This window comes from Dermacentor variabilis, chromosome 1 (genome assembly GCF_050947875.1).
Source record: "Dermacentor variabilis isolate Ectoservices chromosome 1, ASM5094787v1, whole genome shotgun sequence".
NCBI lineage: Eukaryota > Metazoa > Arthropoda > Arachnida > Ixodida > Ixodidae > Dermacentor > Dermacentor variabilis.
The window spans coordinates 61,962,369-61,981,751 of NC_134568.1; the positions used below are offsets into that span (position 1 = coordinate 61,962,369).

General features: G+C 47.6%; 1 protein-coding gene across 2 annotated transcripts in view; it reads right to left on the bottom strand.

Annotated features, from left to right (window-relative positions):
* The window catches only part of LOC142578616 (follistatin-related protein 5-like), a 513,022-nt gene that overhangs the window by 164,209 nt on the left and 329,430 nt on the right, over nt 1-19,383 (bottom strand). For both annotated transcript variants that reach the window (XM_075688041.1, XM_075688035.1), the window contains exon 3: nt 7,454-7,568. In XM_075688041.1, the coding sequence (XP_075544156.1) occupies nt 7,454-7,568 (115 nt within the window). The remainder of the gene's footprint in view (nt 1-7,453; nt 7,569-19,383) is intronic.

A 19,383-nucleotide genomic window follows, 5' to 3' on the forward strand; every position in this document is an offset into this window, starting at 1 on the left:
AAGCGCAGCCGAGCCAGAAGACGAAACAATGAAACCGGCGTACGTGGACGGACTCGTGTATTTCGCTGAAACGGACGACGCCAGGCCGGTGCTTCTTTGCGCGCCACGGCGGCGCGTCCATCATCGGCCAGTTGCGTGGCCTGGCGTCTGACTGGCTACTGTACGGTCAACGTCGGCACAACGGGACCTCGGGCACAAAATAGAAGAAATATGTAGACGTATAGTAATAAACGAAACAAGAATCCCGGCAGCCCTCCCTGCCTGCCCCCCCCCCCCCCTCCCAGTTTCTCTGTGCTCCCACACCACCTGCCTTTCCTTTGCCCATCGATCTTGGGCTGCAGTGATGCCGCTGTGAGCCTGCAGTGACTTTTTCTTTCTGCTATGCCCAGCGGACCCTGGAAGGAAAAAAACGGGGGAGGGGACTGCAGCGACGGGCTCCTATTAGCGGACTCCGTTCGGTGTCGCTTCCGTAACCATAGGGAACACACGAGGGACGAAGCAAGAACAGCAGCAGCAGAAGAAAAGAAAGGAAACAACACTCTATAAGAACGTGCAACGCATCCGTCGGCAGCCAGAAAAAAAATAATAATGTACAGTACGCGTACAAACTAGATTGCCGCCTAGAAATAGAAAATATTACCGAATCAACAAAACAAAAAGAAAAGGAGCGGGGGCGTCATTTTTGTTTCTCTTTGGTTTCGCTTTTGTTACTTTGTGAGGAAGAGAATGAACGATTCTGTGAACGAGAGCAAGAAGCAAAAAAAAAAAAAGATATACATTTTCTTCTAGGCGTAAGAAAAGAAAGGCGTCAAGAGAAGAAAAAAGAACGCGCACCCAGAGACTCGTGATTAAAGTGTTATACCGAGGGATAGTCCGAAGGGGAGCGTTGCGCGCACCACGCTGTGTATCGAAGTCGGGTATGGTTTTCCAGGGGCACCTCTAAATTTATGCCGTTTCTTGCAAAACTTCGACGCGCTCGCATTTCCTTTAATCCCCTTGACGCTACACACAAAGAAATGCTCTCGGGGCCAATCGATTCCAATATAGGGATTCCCCCCCTCCGCTTCTTTCTGTCTCTTTATTTTCGCCGACTGCGATAGCGGATAGATACTATGCACAGGCACTGCTTGTCGCTGATGGTGGCATGGAGAATTTCTTCGCGTTCCTTTGCCGAGCGTTGTTTTCCTAATTCGCGTTTCTTTTGCTTACCTTAGGCTTTTTCATGCGCCTCACGACTCCCAGGCATCAGTTGAGGAAGGCGCGCATCAAATGAGGTACGCGCGTAGCTCAGGCGCGCGCGCAAGAGCCCGTGCAAGAGTATATATGCACACAGGCGCACAAACAGGGAAGCTCGGTGTCTCTGCGCACGCACGCACGCGCGCCCCGCGCTCCGTGTTTGCCACAGGCACACCGCAGACGCTCGCACAGAAATTTCGTCCACAGAGAGAAGGAAAATAAAAGCGACGTTCGCCGTAGGCAAGCCAGAAATGAAGGCTGAACAAGCACGAGGGGGTTTGTTGAACTACACAAACAGTATAAATATTGGAAGATAGAGACCCAGCTTGCAAAGGGTAGTAAAGAGAGAGAGAGGAAATAGAAGAGGAAAAGATACACCGCAAGCCCTGAAAGACGTGAAAAGAGTAACTCAATTTGCTCTGGGACGAGAAACGCGTTGTAGGCGGTAAAGAAGCTGGCAGTCGTTCACAAAATGAGAAAGCGGAAGCCCTCGTCCCTTACTCCTGCTTCCCTTACAAAAAATAGAAAAAAGGAAAAAAAGGAGAAAAAGAAGCCGAGAGAGAAATGGAGCACAAAAGAACGAAAGAGCACAAAACGCGACTGAAATAAAAGAAACGAAGGAGAGAAAGAAAACTCGTACACACACAGATGAAGAGCTGCGACGACGCGGACGAGGTAGCGCGGGCTTTGCGCTGCGCATTGCTCGTTTCTGGTCGTTTGGCGCCGGCGTCGTGCTGCGCATCGCGCGCTGTTGAGCTCGACAGCGAGCGATCCGTCGCGCAACGCTCACACGAGAGGAGGCCGAGAAAGGAGGAGCAAAAACAAACGACACGAACGACGTAGGAGCGTACGAGGCGGCAGCATGAACGCCTGGTGGGAATTTGTAGCCGAGGCACCAGCGCTGCACTGCGGCGGCGATGTCGCGTGTGCGTGCGTGCGTCGACATTAGGGGCGCAGGCCGGCCAATCGTGCGCAACACGAGCCCCTTGTCGCACTGACGCCGGCCCCGCCAAGTGGCGTGCCCGGAGAGACCATCGGGAGTTTCGCGTCTGCTGCCCCTGACTTCTTTCTTTCTCTTTAAATATCCGTTTAGATTTTTTCCTTTCTTTTTTTGGGGGGGTCACGCCTTTGTGAAAGTCGTCTGAGAGTAAAGTGGTGCTTTGATGCTGATACGCGTAGTGTAAGAATTTGTTTGGCGTTTCCCCCTTTCTGGTGTTTTATTTTTCTCTCTTCCTCTCTACTTCTTGCCGCGTATTTTTACTGTTCAGGCGCCGTCGACAGTTGAAACTTCTATAAGAAAGAGAAAATTGTGCGAACTAGAGCCTGATTTTCGAACGGCAACGTTCCTTCGCCTTTTTTTAGTTTTCGCGGTTTTTTCTAACAAACCATCTATCGAACGACAGGTAAGATTTCACTGCACTCACTTTCAAACGTCGGCGTGAGATTGCGAAGAACTGGAACTAGTCGTCGAACACTCGCGTGTTCTTGCTCCTGTTCTGCGCCGTTATTTGTTTGCGATGAGGTTTTCTTGCCGTTTCTTTCCAGCGCCCTGCGTTTGCTTTACGCAGACTCGTATAGGTGTAAACGAGATAACACCTCAGCGCCGCACATGAAGATGGGAACTTTAGATGCTCATTCGTGTGCTTAGTGGGTCCACCCGTAGCACTTGCAGTGTAAATGACGGTGCCAGCACTGAGAGCAGTGAGCGAGTAGCTCGTCCGCAACTTCTTTTCTTGCTGTTTTCGGAGCGCTAATGCGAAGAACGTTGTTCGAAATATCTCGGCTCCTACACGAAAACGTGCTCGAAAACCCTAACTTTCCAGGAGCTTTTTATTTCTCACACAGTACTTGAAAAGACTGCCGACCATATTTCGGATTACATGCTGTTCTGTATAACACCGCAGGCCGTTCTTCCGAGAGATAGCACGCATGCACGCCAAGTCGCACTCAGAGGACGACTCCGACATGCGCTGGTGCCATTCCCCCTGTCTCACCCCGCCTTTTTTTCTTCTCTCTCTCTTTATTTTACCCAGCAATCAGATAAAAGAGGCACCGCGAGGGGCAGCCTGCGAGTGGCCGACATGGGGAGGGATAGGGTTAAGATGAGAGGAGGAAAACCCGGTGAGTAATTCTGATACAACAGCCGGGTGGCACGCCGTCGTCTGATGTGTACGCCCGAATCATGTAACGGAAGGAAGCATCGAAGGGGAGAAGCGCTGTAATGAGATGGCGGCTGTGGCGGTGGCGTCGCCCGCATCTTGACTGAGGGGATTTGCCGGCGCAACCACGGATGAGATGAGGGGACGCCTCGGTGAGTGACGCGGCCTGACACACCACGCGTTCACTTGCCAGCATTCCCCACGTGCTACACTCGCCCCGCGCGGCGGTTAGACCCGAGCGGCGATGCCAGACGACCTCCCCTCTGCCCCTTCGCAGGCTGCGCCGCTCGATGGGATCGCCGCTGCTGTTGCCCTGCGGAACCCGGTCTCCTTCGCTCGTTGCCCGGGGTGCAGCACTCTCGTTCCAGAACGAGCCGCAATTGGATGCTCAAACAGACCTCATTTCGCAATTAGGAGGAAACTGCATTCCACCATTCCTCCCCGAACGTGGGACGCACACGCCATTCGACTCCTACTATCGCTGCAGGCCTTCCGCGTCGTCCCCTGGAGTCTACCGGACGCCACTGAGCTATTTCAGCTTTGCGGTTGTAAAGTGGAACCGCGCATACACGCAAACGCACGACGGCACAAAACGAATTCCACTGCGACTCGTGCAGACGAGTGCGATGGTGCCGGAGAAGGCAACCCGGGGGCGCTGGGGATAGTATCTGGGCGTATCTCTGAGATCTGCCCCCTCGCCACCTTCCTCGAATTTTCGGGGGGATGGAAGTGACCAAGTCATCCGCTGCGTGAAGTTGTTTGTCCCTGAACTCCGTTTAAGTCTGTTCGCGGTGGCTCAGGGTAAACCACGTCGCGTAATTTCAGTTCCTTACTTTAAACTTTAAGTAATTTAAGTTCACTTTAAATACTTTAAGCTTCGATGTTCTTAACGGTCTGCGAAAACTTCCGAAATGGCTCGTATTTTTGTTCCCTAAAAGTGCTTTTCGAACCTGTGTGCACTTCAGAAGTGAGCACACGCTTTAGATTTCTTAGCAAGGCCTGCACAGATCGCGCACCTTCATCGCTTCTGTCATAGCTTACCTTTGCGGCCACTAGGGACTAACGCTACCATTGGCTGGCGCCAGCTATGACCTGCTGTTGACCGCTTGAAAAAGATTGGAAGGACAGAGGAACTCTGGGAAACCCTGTATGCCGGTAATATATTTTCCAGTCTTTAGGACTAGCGGAACGTAACAATGACGACACATCGAGTAGAGAGAGAGGGTAAAGGAAAGGAAAAAGGCAGGGAGATTGACGCGAACAGAAAATATGATCTGCTACCCTATATTGATATATGGTGTGGGGGAGGGGAAGGTAGACAGATGAAAGTAGAGCGAGCGAGGACAAACACACTACCCCGGCCGGTCACGATGACACATAGAGGAAATTGTCCCTGAAATAGCCAGGACGAGGTAGGCCCAGAGGCGTATTTTGCACGTGCTTTGCACTCACCAAGGTGGTCACAAGCGCATACCCGGCGCAGTGCACGCTTCTCTCTCAGAAGTAGCGAGACAATCATGCATACGCTATGTATGAGCCGCTTTTCTCTGAATTACAGCAGTTATAAACTGTACGTCTGAACACCCGCCTGTCGTGGTGATTTTATAGGTTAAAAGTGTTCACATATAAAAGCCGGAATATGATAAAGAAAACCTACTATGCCCAGGTTTATAAGGCAGCTCACTCCGGTGAAACTAACGAACCGAAGATGAACAAGTCGTGAAAGCGCCTCTCGCGACTAACTCAGGAGTGAGAGTTGGTGCACACGCACACGCCTAAAATCCGGTTACCTGCGCAGGTCTGTAGTTACACAATGTATTGCTTGTAACACCTTTTAAACGGTACTAAAAGTTCCAAAATCAAAAGCTTTCTAGCTGTGGCGTTTTTTTTTTTAGCATACACTACTCCCCAGGTGTCTTTCATGTTGCGCGTCGTTTGTTTGGTGAGTTTCTCGTGTTTATGGACCAAGTGACATTAATTTACATAGACCCGCCACAGTAGCTCAGTGGTTAAGGCGTTGCGCTGGGTTCAACTCCGGCCGCGGCGGCCGCATTTCGATAGGGGCGTAATGCAAAAAAGAAAACCGCTCGTGTACCGTGCATTAAGCGCACGTTAAAGAACCCCAGTTAGTCCAAATTATTGCCGAGTCCCCCACTACGGCATGCCTCATAATGACATTGTGGATTTTGGCACATAAAGCCCCAGGATTGACTTGAATAACGTCTATGACCATATCGCAACTTATCGAATAAAAGGGCGCCTTCGCCTTACAATACATGTTATAGCGGCAGAGCACGCTTTTCAGGCAGAAACTGTGGTAGGCTGAGCACGCCTTCTTGCGCATAGATGGAAATCACGTGCAGACTCTTTGAAATGGCGTGGTGGCCGGCGCTAGCAAGCTCGTTATGTTAACGGTTTTGCTATGTTTATGCCAAGCTCCTCAGATTCCTGGTTTATGCTAACAGACCAACTAATTTTTTCCATTCAATGCAAAATTAGAGTAGTTAATTTCGTTCTGTGTTTTCTACCTTTGTGCCACCAACCTTGAAACCGTCCTTCATTATTTTTCACCACAGATTCATTCAACTTTCCATTACTATCTAGAGAACTCAAGGCCTCGAGCAGGGTAACTACTTGCTCATTTAAACTCTGGGTGGACACTGCGACATGATAGCAAACCATGCTCCAACGTTTATGAGCTAGTCCTAGTATACGATGACGAATTGTCTTTGGACGCAGTGTCGTTCTTTCTAGCTCCGGTTTATCTATCTAAAAATCAAAGTGCATCCGTTCGTGTTCGCTCCTTGCTCGGTGGTGATGGAAGTGGACCCCTTTGGGCGGCTGCCGGTGACGGCGGTGTCAGTGGAGCCAGCGGTGGCCGCCTCCTGGAAGCGAATCGGTCAACAGAGCGACAGCGACAGCGAGGGAACCCATATCTACTTTCTCGGTATTGAGAATCCTTTCGATGACGACTTCGAACTTGCGCAGAGCCGCCGAGCGAAGAGAGGGAACGCCAGGACGTCTTCGTTGTCAAGTACACAAACAGTAAGACACACGCAGAGGCAGTACGCCAATAGCATCATATTTTGCCCGGGCTTCCTACCGTCAACGTGACGCTACTTAACAGGCAATCTACGTCGATGTCTCTAGAAGCCCTGGTACCAAGCGAAATATCGGGCATTCGATTAAAAACGAGAAAAAATCTACTGGCGGTTGATGTTCTGCATGCGTTCCTTCTATGTGTCTTCACCCACTTTTAAAAAACTTTAATACCACAATAGCACTGCTTCAGCAATATACCAATGATCGTACACGTTGTCCTGACTTTTGGGTAATACCACGTTTCTGTACTTTTTGCAAACTACAATCTTTCAAATATAATCTCCCCTTAATCCTCAATAAATACAAAGATATAACAAAGCCCAGCGGGCATTACTACGTCAGCTCTTTTTTTGTTTTAATCTTACCTACGACTATTGTCGTTAAGTTACATACATTAACAATTCTTTTTGTCTATCTGTACTTCATGTTGTATTGTTTTAGAATGTAATATCTTCTATGTGTATGAAAAAACAACTTGCCGCAAGTGGGGAACGATCCCGATGCGAAGGTTGTGGGATCGTTCTCCATCTGCGGCAAGTTGTTTTTTCATTCACTCTCATTTCTATTAATTTATCGTTTCTTTACTTCATTGATTAAGCACAAGTAATTTCCCCTATGTTGTCCGCGGTGTGAGTGTTTGCTGACTTCTTGTGATATATATATATATATATATATATATATTGTAAATTAATATATACATCGAATATAATGCGCTATTTCATTAAGACATCGGTGCGCTTCACAGATACCTATAAGGCGGCATTATATGCTCAGGTTTTTTTTTTTTTTTTGTAGGAGTCTGCTTTTATTGGTGCAGAACAGAGGTGCGCTTACTGGCACTACTTTGTCAGTCAGCACACAGGGGTTAGCCATTCGCCATTCGATGTGCACAAGGTAGGAAATAACTGAAAAAAAAAAGATTTTCGCTCAAAACATGCGGTAATCGGCGCACTCACCAAAATCAAGAGGCAGTGCTTTGGGCGCAGTCGGTGCGACCGAGTCCTCGCTGCTGAGGAACTTGTCTTCATCTTCCTCCACGTAGGTTGCGCTGCCATCCCGGTTGTGGCGAGACTGCAAATAACAACGAAGGCGAGAGTGACGCTGATTCAAGTCGCCAATCAAACGCTGCGAGTCTGACACTGCTCGAGGCATATCACGAAGCACACCTAGCTTTTTGAGCATTAATACTCGAAATGCCAAGTACCTTGTTGTGTATGCCCGCCGCATGAGACATGGAGTATCAGATTTCAGTGAGAATGCGAGACACGGTGAAAAAGTGTCGCTTATCAGAATCAAAATTATATTATGGCTCGAAATGTGCGCACCAACGATGAAAGCGCAATGACAAATTATTATTTCGTGATCTTACTGCGTTCTGCACAGCCAACCGCAAAAGTTATGGGAGCCGAGAATAAACTAAATTTTGCCGTATCTTTACAAGTGAACCTGTAATTAACAGGTGCAGTGCTATGGTCGCACGGCGTAGAAAGCACTAAACTTTTCGATTCCGTGGAAGATGCGACATCAGCGACGAAATTTGGTTTCCTCCCGGATACCGCGCTTGGAATAATATCGCGGTTCAGGGTGCGTTATAATGCTTGTCCTTGTCTTTGACACAAATTACCTTAGTTACCGCTCTCACAATCATTCTAGTGCTCATTCGGGGATAACGTGATTGTTCGCCGTAACTGTCTTTGTGCGCGGTACAGAGGTGTCAACACAGGTGCGAAGTTCAGCAGAAAGCAGTATTCGCTAAGTATTTTTTAGCAGTATTCGCGTATTTTGCCCCCGTTTTCTGCACTGCCTCTAAACATGGTGGAAACAATTTCCCGTTTGAAAAAAATTATTATTGAAATAAAAATAAAAGAAAGAGATTCAATCACGTATAATGGGGGGACGGCTATTCTTTTTCGTGTAATGGTGATAATTATAATGAGAAAAGTATTTTGAAATAAGAAGTAACGTCACATGTTCGGAAAGTCTAGAGCGGACTTACAGAATAAATGAAGTTCATATACTATGGCCAGAGACGCACTGAAACACGCAGAGACAAAAGGCGAGGACGTGTTGCACAATACACTTCTTAGCTGCAACGCGCTGGTCTCCAATAGTTCAATAATCTCACGGGGAGCGTCTTCCGGCACGTCGGCGCAGCTGTGAAAATGGCGAGGGGGGTAGGCGCAACCCAGCGCAGCGTATATCGAGCATCGTCTTCTATCTAGTCCAATCCAACGAATCCGCAATAGATTCTGCTGTTTCGCAGCATATTTATCGTTTGCAACTACTTATTGTAATCATTGCGCACGCAAAAGCACGTGTGCGTATTTCTTTTCTTTCTTTCTTTTTTTTTTTTAGTCGAAGAAGCTACAAGAATATCCGGAATATCCTAGCGCATGATATTTGGAAAAGAGTATGCTTTGGGGGGGGGGGGGGCGCATGCACCTGCCATCCCCACTTTCGTAGCATCGCTCTGCGACAGGGCGGGCTATCCTGAAACGTTAGAAAAGAATAAGGAGGGTGGATAAAAAAACATAATACACAAAACACACTCGCACCGTGGTCGACGTGTCAACTGCGGCAACAGAATCGTGCGAGGTCGCGGGATCGAATCCCGGCCACGGCGGCCGCATTTCGATGGGGCAAAATGCGAAAAACCCGTGTGCTTAGATTTAGGTGCACGTTAAAGAACCGCAGGTGGTCGAAATTTCCGGAGTCCTCCACTACGGTGTGCCTCATAATCAGAAAGTGGTTTTGGCATGTAAAACCCCATAATTTAATTTTAGAATTGTGCGGCAAACACAGGCTCTATGTATGTTGTGGGGCGTTTCACGTTCTGTAGTGCGACACCGATCTTGGACTGAACTGTACATTCTGACCATCCATCCAATGTCAGCTGGACTGCGTCACCAAAGGCTGAAGACTGTGAAGTGTAGCGCGAATTTCAGTAGCACTGACTAGCAGATTTCACTAATTAAATGTTGACTGAACTCTGAATGTCACGGCAGACTTATCGTCGTAATAATTAACTTTAAAATGACGTTCAGATTCTTTTCGGTGTTTTCTTCTATAGAGCAAAGAGAAATGGGGCAACCTCGGCATTTGATACCCGCAAGCTCTTCACGTGAACCCAGAACAAAGAAAAATAAAGGAAGGGGGGAAAGAAACGACAAAGCACTAACAAAACAAGTGTTCTGCCTGAGATGAAAACATTATATGTTAAGAAGCGTTGCCGGTCGGATGGGATCATGCTTACGACGTGAAATTCAGCGGGACGCAGAGGTACACGTCTGTCGTAGTTTTCTTTTCGTGTGCGTCTGCATATGTCGCGCTGAACCTTTGTCTCTAGTGTCGTTGAATTCATTGCTGCGTTAGAGACCACAACTGCAGCGACACACTGACACCGCTGAAAAGCCATCTTTTGTCCCTAGGCGCTTTCATTTCATTGAATGACGTTAGTTTACTTCTCCTATTCAGTTCCGCTATAGAGCAGGATTTACTGCGTCTCCGCTTGCCGTCCGCTCCCAGCCCGGAAAGTTAACTACGATTTCTAGAAACGCTTACCCTGAATTTGCAGCAAAAGGCCTTGCATTTTATTAACTAGAACGAGAGATATAATACGAACAACGGAAGCCTGATTAAGGACCATGGTTTCAGAAACGATGTTACGTCTAGATCTACGACTAGAGTGAACACAATTATGCCTGGCATAAACGGAGACCTAGTCCATGGCGTGAAAAGAAAAGTAAATAGAAAAAAGAAAAGAGAAAGCGCGCTTGAAGCCTTAAAGGTACATTAAGTTACGAAGCACTTGTCAAGCGTCAGTTGAGGATTCGGTGGTTCGAAAAAGGCCCTGCGTTTTCTTCGCTGCCATCATTCTATTTCTTTACACTCACCCCCCTCGCTTAATCTTTTCGTACATTTTCCCCCTGTTTTCTCGTTTAGCCCTGTAAGGCCATCACCGTCCAGTGGTCCCAGAATTAAAAGGGGCTCAATCGGGCTGAAAGAGATCCGGAGCCCTCCAGCCGGCACTTCGATGGAAAGGCTCCGGCCGCCTAGGGAGCAATATAGACGTCAATGCAAGCCGGCCTGCCTGTCGGATAGGCATCAAAGTTCACCCGTTCTTTCGCCCTCCCCTTGTTCTGTGTCTCTCCCGCTTGTTCACTTCTTCTGTCTCGCTGCAAGTATCTCTTTCTGTCAAACGCGCTTCCCGTTTTTCCTTCTCGCGCGAGATTTTCGTACGCCTCACGTTATCCCCTGCTGCTCCGCACTGCTCCTTCGTGTTGTCTTGAGCGCGTTTATTACGTTTCCTTCTTTTTTGTTTTGGAATTTGATTTTCTATAGATTTTTTTTTATCTGGCTGCTTGTTCTGCTGTTTCAAGTTCTTCCGCCACCGCCGTCGCCGTCTTGTTAATAGCGCAGGCACAGCGAACAATCGAGTTTTATCCGTCTCCTTCTTGACTCGTTTATCTCTCTTCGGCTGCACTATGGTCCCACCTCCAGTCCCCTTTCCTCACTGCGAGAGCGGGTGGCTGCGTCTGTCTGTGACTGCGAGCGGCGTCGCCGAATTCTTTTCGTGTCGGTTCCCGAGATTGCCCCGGCTGCGCGTTTTACTTGGCACCCACGCTTCCCCCGTTCTCCGCGCCTTTCCCTGACGCTGCCTCCCGCTGTCCTCGTCTGGCGATTCCTGACGTGTAATCGTCTTCTGCTCGCTTTCAACTTGTATCGCATGCCCAGATTCACTTGGTTGCGCCGCAACGCCCTCTCTTTCTTTCACTCTCTCGGAATGAAAGAAGCCGTGATCCATTAATCGCCACCGCGAATGAGACAAGCGCGCGATGACACGGTCTGATCTGTTTCCAGGTCCGCCCGCTGTCCTTGCGTTTCTGCATCATTTATCTTCAGATGTCTTGTTTGCCACTACATTCATATTCAGACGGCTGAAACCGAACTTTTATCTCTTCGGAGATATACAATTTAACCATTGTGACCAGAAGGCAGTCTCTTTTCATGCAACGTTTGTCAAAAAAAAAAAATAAATGACTCGCCATCCTGACACTGCGAAAGTGGATGGCCATCGAAGCTGTTAAAAAAACACTGAAATGCCGTTGATGGGAATATGAAATATATTGTTCTGCCTAGTCTTAGCACGACACCGCTGTTGAGCATTATAATTTTGCACTCTTCGACACTCATCGTATTCACGCTGCTCTTCGGGAGTCTTTGCGTGGTCTACCCGAAGCGGTCTTGTAATGAACTGAGTTTCTAGGCAGGTTTCCCTTTTATATTTGAAGTTTTGTGACGTCACTCACTGATTCGTGGTTGCTGTTGCCCCTTTCCCATCGGAGCAGCTTATGCAACCGTAATTTTTACCGGGAAACACACGCGGGGAGAAGGAACGTGTCTTGCATTGTTCACAACCACCTTATCATCCATCATGAGGTTTTGACGCTGGTTTTGAACTTTCCTTTATTGAAATGAATACTGAGGCTGTGTGTTGTATGCCTTATTCCAAAGGAGATATGCACTTTTCTCGGTTCTTTTCTTTTTGCTGACGGACACGAAAATTCTAACCAACTAGAGGATAAAAACTTCGCTTAAAAAAAGAAGGAAGGGGCTAGACCCTACCTTCCTCCTCCCTCCCCCAATTTCGAAGTAAGGACAAGATACGTGTTAGGTATTAAAATAGCGACAGGCGCACAAAGCACACAGTAGGTTTCACCATGTCTGCTTTAAAGTTAGTTCGAGGCGTCTGCCGGTCTTAAGTTGATGGTATAGGCATCGTTACTCTTGAATTCGCAACATTTGGGAGAACAAACACTATCCTGTCTGATGCTGAACGGTCGTGATAGCGACTAAGAGAACAACATCCCTGAAATTCTTGCTCAGAGCCCTGGATGGTTGTCGGGTGGTTGTAGAAAAAATTGAAAACACTTGGAATATTACAAGCGGATTACAAGCCTCTTAGAATATAGGTAGGTAGGTGTGAACAGTGCGACAATGATACAAGAAATTAATACATCACGGATGGTCAAGGTTGAAGACAATGTGGAACGAATAAACTGACACTGAATAAAGTGGGCGAATATTCCGAATACATATGTTTTATGCATGATTTCTTTGTAACTAGAAGCGTCGCAATGCTTGTGTTCGCAGTATTTCTTAACAGACAGACAATGGAGCTTTTATTGCAGTATTTCTTAATGTTTTTTTTTTCTAATTTTTAAGACGCATCACTCGGTGTCACCCGCACTACAGAAAAAATAATAAAAAGAAAGCTACTGTGTGACGAGCTGAAGCAAAGAAGTGACTGCTGACCAGTGTGGGTATTTTATTAACGAGGTCCCAGCTCCTACCCCCAACGTTCTTTGCACTCTTATGGTCAGTGATGTTGGCAGCCGCATTCCCGCCGCTATATGACAGCGAGGCTCTTTGAAGAATCGCCGGATGGGTCATCTGGTCATACCATCGGTACCGCGTCACGGCAACTCTTCGCTGTTTGCTATCTCGCGAGACCGCCCTGTTCCCCCGTGGCCCGTTAATCATCACAGGGAGCCCATCGCGCGAAGGCTTCGTATAACGCGAGAGTGCAGTCACATCTGTTTGTGCTTGCACCTGTCCGTGTTCCTGTACGGGTAAGCTAGGGAATAATTAAAAGTGCAGTGAAAAAAAAAGAGCAATACAAGAAATTGCTATTCGCGATTAGCATTGAGCCATTCTGCAAGGTCTCAAACTGGTGCTTCTCTAAAGGATCCGCCACACGCACGCACGCACGAAAGAAAGAAACCACTTGATAGCACACTCGTACGGAGTCGATCAAGGTAAGGTTGCGAACACAAATAACTATAGAGCGCGAGATACCACAATAAACGTATATAGTAATCTGCGGTAGAATAACCAGCAAGTGCGAACATAAAGAAAAAGGTCCATGCTACTTTAGGTGCGCATTCTTCTACTCGAGCAGAAATTATTTCCATTCATGTTTTAAAATGCTATCTTACACATCCTTCTAGCAGTGTGACACGCACAGCGGAAAAGAGAAGGAGGAACAACTTTGTTAAATACACTAGTCAGTGAAGAAGGAGAGAAATGCTTCTCCTCCTTCGTTCCTAGCCGTCGGCCGGAATACATTGAGAGACAGCAGCAGCGAAGGCTTGACCAATGATGTCCTGCTGGACGTTGGGGTCTGGGCTGCGGAGCAAAGCCTCCCAGGATTCTAGCGTGCGCGAGCTATCATGCTTAGACGGACATGTCCGCACCATGTGAACCTGATTTGCTGCCTCATCACAGAATTGGCACTTTGACCTGAATACTCCTGGATGCCACTTGCTGTTGAGTACGGGGTTTGGAAAAACCCCCGTCTGTAATTTCCTCCACATAACCTCATATTTCTTACTGAGCGTTCTGTCCGTTCCCGGGTAAATTTGTCGATTTAGTCTGTAGTGTACGGTGATTTCCTGGTATGCGCGCATATCCTCTCTTCTGTTTATAGTTTCGGTGATTTGGGAGCTTCCGGGGGTCGACCGGTAAGTGAGACCTCGGGCGACCGAATGAGCCTCCTAGTTCCCTCTAAGTCCCTGGTGAGCTGGTGCCTAAACGAGCAGAACAAGGTGCCTGGGTCCTCCTTCCCTGTTTAACATACGGATGGCAGTCTCCGTCACCCTCCCCAATTCGTAATTTCTCACAGCGTTTTTGGAGTCGCTGATGACCACATTTACTCCCCTTTGGCTGACGGCCAAGGCTATGGCTACTTCCTCAGCTTCAACCGTCTCGACGCCACTGACTGTGCAGCACGCCACCGGTGTTCCATCTTCTCTAACCGTCACGGCCGCGTGTGCCGCTTTGCTGTCATATTCTGCAGCGTCCGTATGTAGCACGTCCTGTCGACCGGTATATCTAGCTTGTAATGTCTCTGCCCTGTCTTTACGTCTGCCGTCGTGAAAGGCAGGGTTCATGTTTCTGGGTAGCGGAGGTATTTTTGTCTTGTCCTTGATCTGTCTGTGTATGTCTGTTGAGCGCACTTGCTCATGTTTGGGCTCGTAGCCTAATTTCTCTAAAATTTTCCTCCCTGTTTTAGATCCAAGTAGTCTTTGATGCTACGTGGTAACGGCAGCCTAAATCAGTTCCTCGAGAGTGTTCGACACACCTAGCTTCATTAGTTTGTCGGTGGGCGTGTTCGGGGGGAGTCTGAGCGCGACCTTGACACTTTTCCTAATAATGATTTCGAGCTTGTTCCGTTCTACAGAACTGATCTTGAGGTAGGGTGCCACGTACACTATCCTACTGATTACGAAGGCTTGTGTTAGTTTTAGGAGATTCGCATCCTTCATGCCAGCGTGCCTGTTCGCTATTCGTCTAATAAGACGACACGTTTAATTTGAACTGGCCTCTAACCTAGCAAGCGTTTCATAATTTTTCCGGCTTGCCTGAATCGTCAGCCCGAGGACGCGGATACTGTCGACCGCGGGGATCTCTGCGCCGTTGACGTACAGGTGGAAGCCGCCGTTTCCCGGGGGGCATCAGGAACAGTACTTCCGACGTTTCGGCAAACATTTAAGTCCTTTGGGTTTCAGGTACTCCTCGATGATGTCAATTGCAACTTGCAGGGAGCTTTCAATTTGCCCATCACTGCCCTTGTTTATCCACAGTGTTAAGACATCCGCGTATATGGTCTGGTTTAGATTCTCAATTTCCCCCAACCGTTCGGGGAGTCTCAACATCGCAGTGTTGCAGAGGGTAGGTGATAAAACCGAGCCCTACGGCGTCCCCACGTTACCCAGTTCAGCGAGAAATTAAATCGAGCAAGAAAGGTGAAAGAGCATAGGTTAGGGCGTGTTGGTATGCCATAACTGCGATTTTCAGCGCACGAAAAGGGACGAGAGACAGAGGCAAGCGCTGTGTCCGCGTCTTGCCTCTGTCTCTCGTCCCTTTTTGTGCGCTAAAAACCTCAGTCAAGAAAGGTGAACGTTTCCACAGCTCCAGACACGGAATATTCTTAAGTTCTTGGTTTTTACGGGGTGGGGGACTCTGGATTAATTTTGAACAACTGGAGTTCATTAACGTGCACCTTAGTCTACGTACACGAGCGTTTTTGGCATTCCTGTCGCTTTTCTCTCTTCTGTGTCCCCACACCCTAAACATTACCGAAATACAAATTTCGGTCTTAATCCAGAATCCTTATCTTAACGGCACGATCGGTCGTCATTTCGAAACCACAAGGCATATACCGATGCAAGTGGAGTGGACGCAAAGCGTAATGCACCGTTACGATGCTTATAAGCACAATACAAATAATTTAGGAAAAAAGCCCATCGCCATATATAGATGGTAGCCTTCTGAAAAGTATTTGGCGAGGGTTGCGTGACACGGTGTTGACTACGTACAAGTTAGATATATATATATATAAATGTTTGTCCTGTGCAGCTGCGATTTTGCCAATTAAACCTTTGAGATAAGAGCTTACTTTCTCACCTACGGTCACGTCTGACTTTTATGCATGCACGCATTTGCTTTCCTCACAACCTTAATGACATGGGCGTTAGAAGTAAAGCAGCTATAGTCTCGTAGGCAACCAGAGCATGCAGCTCGCAAATGCCGTTCATCTTCATCGAGACACCACTAGCGAAGGCTCTCACACTGCGAGCCGTGTGGGAAGGTTGCTATCTATAGCCGTTGGTAAGAAGATACGACAGGTGCTCTGTTCCTGGACACCACTCGGTCTGGCGTCCGTGTCTAGTTATACTCGTTCCGTAATCCGAGTGAAATTCATTTGGGCAGGTATGGTAACACGATTTTATTGCTATAACGTTCCAAACAGATTTGTTCCGCCCTTCGTTACTGGCTTCGGCGACTTCCCGTCTATTTCCTCGGGAGACTTGGCAAAACGGTGAAAAACAAAGAATTTAATCAAAAACAGGAACCATCGCGCTGCGTCAGCGTCAAAAACTTTTACTTGCATGGCCTTCCAACAATAACAATGAGCGTAAAAGGACTCGCTGCATTCCAAAATAATTAATATCCCCGTGACGAAGCAAGCCAGACGGAACTATAGGTGTCTACAACGGTCAGCATGATTCATGTTTGGTTACTATAAAGAAATGAGAAGAACGAAGCGTCTTCATATGACGTGCCACAGAGGCGCAAAATGAACGAACGTGAAATCGACCGCGTCTCCTGGTCTCAATCGGCCACCGGGAACCGTAGGCGCCTAGTTTGGGCTGTCGCGAATCCCTCCGAGCGTCCGGCTGCTGTTTTCCCGATCAGTTCTCCGGACGCGATGCTCAAAACGGTAGCGAGTGCGCGCCGTTTATTTCCCTTCGTTGCCACCTACAACACGACTCACGACTCCGATGCCTTTTTGGGCGCCAGCATTCTGATAGCTCAAGCGTTCCCGCGTCCATTGTACAGATCGTCGCCAAGTCGTTGCCGCCCGGCTGCGCAGAGGTCTGGTTTATACCGAGCGGAGACCAGAACAGCGGCGGCGTGGGCCCTGCGATTTCGGCTTCGTGGGCCATTTTGCGCGATGCCTTTGTGTAGTTATGTGCGGCTGCGGTGGTGACCGTCAACAAGAACAAAAAAAGAAATAAGAAAATAAGCGACAGGCCGTTTCCCAGTACCAAAAGGAAAATGACGAACGCTTTTACCGATTCAGCGACAACGGACCGAGGTTGCCGCCTGAATAAAAAGCGGGCATCAGAGCTTGCGTGAGCGCTTCCGCAGCGCCATCCGTTCTGGACCGTGCGGCTCCGGGTGCAGCTGAGCAACCGACCAGGACATGTCTCTTTATTTTTTTGTCTATCTTTTCGTGCGTTATTTAAAACTCATAGTAGCGATAACCAGCATTCAGCGTCACTAGCTTACTGCGGGCCTTAAAACGCGCCGATCTTCTTCGCAATGCTTTTTTACGCTGTGCTTCTAGTAGCTAGAATTGCCCACTAAGTTGAACTGCTTGGGAGGGATACAGCACATTTGTTTTCACTTAGGACGATGCTTCTGGCTTGTGTCTCATTTCTATCGCCCCTGTTTGATACCCTGGCCGCTTCTACTTTTTCTCCTGTTCCCTTTTCTTACTTTCTTTTATTTTAATGTTTGGGGCGCAACAGTGCGCTGAAATTCGCAAGTGCCGAAATATAGAAAAAAAGAATTACGAAAGGGAAAAATGCTAACTACAAACGAAACTTAGCCGATGGATACGGCAACATTTCACTTTTTAACTTCATTTCAAAAATGCTCTTCGTTCTATAAGTCTTGAATGAACGCCGCTATAACGCATATTTTGAGTCAGCGGCCATTTCGTAAGGAACAAAATCTACCTAAAGGAACTGCTGTCATTGAGCATCCTTCTACGAATTATTATCGGGAGAAGAAAAAAATGTAGACATTGTGACTCTGGGTAGCGTTTAGGCCAGGAATCTACCTGGTGCGTTGATGAGTACGTCCATTAGTAGGAATGAAGGAAAAATGGTTTATTTTACATTATTTACACTGGCTCCAGATACAGAACCCTCCTCCATGTAGGAGCACATTAAATGTCTGAGTTCACGTCAGGACACGTCAGCACATCTCTCACTGCACCAAAGGTCTACGCTTTTAATACCGCTGTCTTCCCTAGGAGGCTAGACTAGGGAATGTGATGACTGTATCGCGACCAATCACAGTCGTCGAATCGGTCGCAAAATTTCTCCCACGATGTCATTTATCAATTAGTTCAGCCTGTCAGGGTGAGGTAATCAGCGCGGTAATCACAGCTTCTACGGAGGGCGGCGGCTGTTGTCGCCTCGAAGTGAGCCCCTTTGTTTTCGCGTCACAGTCAGGCCTCGTCGTCGTCTTAGGGCGCGCTGATGACAGGACGGCCTCGTGGGAAACGTCCAAGGAATGCTCATCGCCGTATTGAGACGTAACAGAGGTTTTGCCGTACGAACAAAAATTTCTGCAGGAAAATACGCATGAAACACCGACAGCCTTCTGGTATTTCCGGGCTTTCGATGCTTCGGGACACTTCGGGATGACACTTCGGGACAGTGCAGCGTACTACTCTGTCATCCACCCATCAAGGCGAAAGGAGAGAGACAACCCTTTGTATGTTCAAATATCTTCAAACGAAATATTTATTAAAGTTGGGCTGCTTGCTCCAGGTGAGCTATAGGAATTGTTTCAGAGCGACGCTCTCAGGCGCCCGTTCCTGCGCCCAGCGTCGGCGTCGGCGTTGTACCTCGTAACCGAGCGAGCGAGCACAGTGAAGGATTTTTATTTATTTATTTATTTATTTATTTATTAATTAAGTACTTCGGACACGTGGTCCAAGCAGGGAGGGCGAAATATAGTACATACATTAAAAATAAGATTAACAAAACAAAGAAAATCCATAAAATTACAAGATTAGGATGTGGATTAAATTATCCAATTCTATTCGGTTACAGTTCGAGGAAAAAAAACTTCTATGTGTTCGTTATTGCAAACTAAGGAGTTAATGCATCATGTCTCCGGTGGCGTGTAGTTCTGGCTGATAACTGCGATAAATGGCCAGATGGGTTGAGGGATAAATTGTCAGTGTGAAGTAGTTTGAGGAATTCAAGTCTGTTTCTTTCTTCTAAGCTCAGGTGGTTGGATGTTGTTAATTTTAATAAGTTAGGCGGGGAAATCAGATTTTAAAAATTTGTTGAATATAAATCTGACCGCTTTTCTCTGACTTCTCTCAAGACTGCTGATATTAGTTTTTGTGTACGGATCCCAAACTATGCATGCATGTTCCAGAATAAATATAACTAGGGAGAGGTAGCATAACATTCTAACGTTAGAAGGGGCTTCCTTAAGTTTGCTACTCAAAAAGCATAGTTTCCTGATGAAAGCGAACGCGGAGCGCAGCGGGAGATAAAAGACGGCGATAGCA